General features: G+C 68.6%; 1 protein-coding gene across 1 annotated transcript in view; it reads left to right on the top strand.

Annotated features, from left to right (window-relative positions):
• Positions 1-444: 444 nt before the first annotated feature.
• The window catches only part of EMIHUDRAFT_223962 (hypothetical protein), a gene marked incomplete at both ends in the record, with an annotated part of 3,272 nt that continues 2,366 nt past the window's right edge, over positions 445-1,350 (top strand). The window contains 2 exons of the mRNA XM_005791449.1: positions 445-470; positions 838-940. Of these exons, the coding sequence (XP_005791506.1) occupies positions 445-470; positions 838-940 (129 nt within the window). The remainder of the gene's footprint in view (positions 471-837; positions 941-1,350) is intronic.

Below are 1,350 nucleotides of genomic sequence, written 5' to 3'. Positions count from 1 at the left end.
GCTGCTTCAAGTGCGGGCACGAGTGGCGGCGGTGCGAGCCCTTCTCCTCGCTCTCGCTCCAGCTGCCGGCGCCCGCGCCCGGCGGCCGCCGCGCGCCGCCCTCGCTCCAGTCGCTGCTCGAGGAGCACCTGGCGCCCGTCTCGCTGGAGGTGCCGCCCCGAGATTGCCTCGAGATTGCCCCGAGATGACCAGAGATGACCAGAGATGACCAGAGGTGACCCGAGGTGACCCGAGGTGACCCGAGGTGACCCGAGGTGACCCGAGGTGACCCGAGATGACCCGAGGTGACCAGAGGTGACCCGAGGTGACCCGAGATGACCCGAGGTGACCAGAGGTGACCCGAGGTTGTGCGACCACCAGGTGACGTGCGAGCGGTGCGGCCATGCGTACGCGGCGCTCACGCAGCACGTGTCGAAACTGCCGCGGCTGCTGCCGCTCCACCTGATGCGCTTCGACTACTCGAGGGAGCGGTGAGTTGGTTAGCTGGAGAGGCGAAGACACAGTCTGGCTGGCTTCGGGTACCGAGGGGTAGGGGAGGCTGGGTTCGGGTACCGTAGGGGTAGGGGAGGCTGGGTTCGGGTACCGTAGGGGTAGGGGAGGGTGGGTTCTGGTACCGTAGGAGTAGGGGAGGCGAAGTCTGGCCAGTGGCCGGACAGCAAGGCGGTATGGGTGGGAGACCAGCGAGGCGGAGAGACGGCCGCATTGGAGCGACACACGGGCCACACAGGCTAGACGCTCCGCGGTGGGGAGGAGTTCGCGTCGAGGTGGCGGACGGGGGATACCCCCCTTGGGGGGGCACGTCCTGCTCTGTCGACGGGTTCATTGATCAATCCATAGGCTCCTCAAGCGCTCCGACGCCGCCGCCGTCTCGACCGCGCTCGACCTCTCGTTCGCGGCGCATAGCGAGACGGCGCCGCCGCCGCTCGCCTCGCCCAAAGCCGTCTCCCGAAGCCATGCCGCCGCCGCCGCCGCCGCCGCCGCCGACGGCCACCGAGCCTAGACGCGGAAGATCTCCCCCTATCTCCCCGTATCTCCCCCTATCTCGGGCCAAGACGCGGAAGACGGGCTCCTCTCCTGTTTCCAACTAGCACTCGAGAGGGGACGGGTTCCGCCGTCTTCTGCCGCCTCCCGCGGCATTCAGCGTATTCGTAGCCCCGTGTCTCCACGCGGTGCTGCTAGTACACTGTTGCGCGAGACCGCCCTCCCCTACCCCTACGGTACCCGAACCCAGCCCTCCCGCCCCGACTTCGGCGTCTCCTGGCCGACGGCGCTCCTCGCCTAGCTCGAAGGCGTTCAAACACGACGGGACGTTCGGCGTGTTCCCCGTGGCGTAGGCCACCGAGCGACGAC

The sequence above is a fragment of the Emiliania huxleyi genome, assembly GCF_000372725.1.
Source record: "Emiliania huxleyi CCMP1516 unplaced genomic scaffold EMIHUscaffold_113, whole genome shotgun sequence".
NCBI lineage: Eukaryota > Haptophyta > Isochrysidales > Noelaerhabdaceae > Emiliania > Emiliania huxleyi.
The sequence above is the reverse complement of the archived record's forward strand: the minus strand, read 5'-3'. Positions and strand labels throughout refer to the sequence as shown.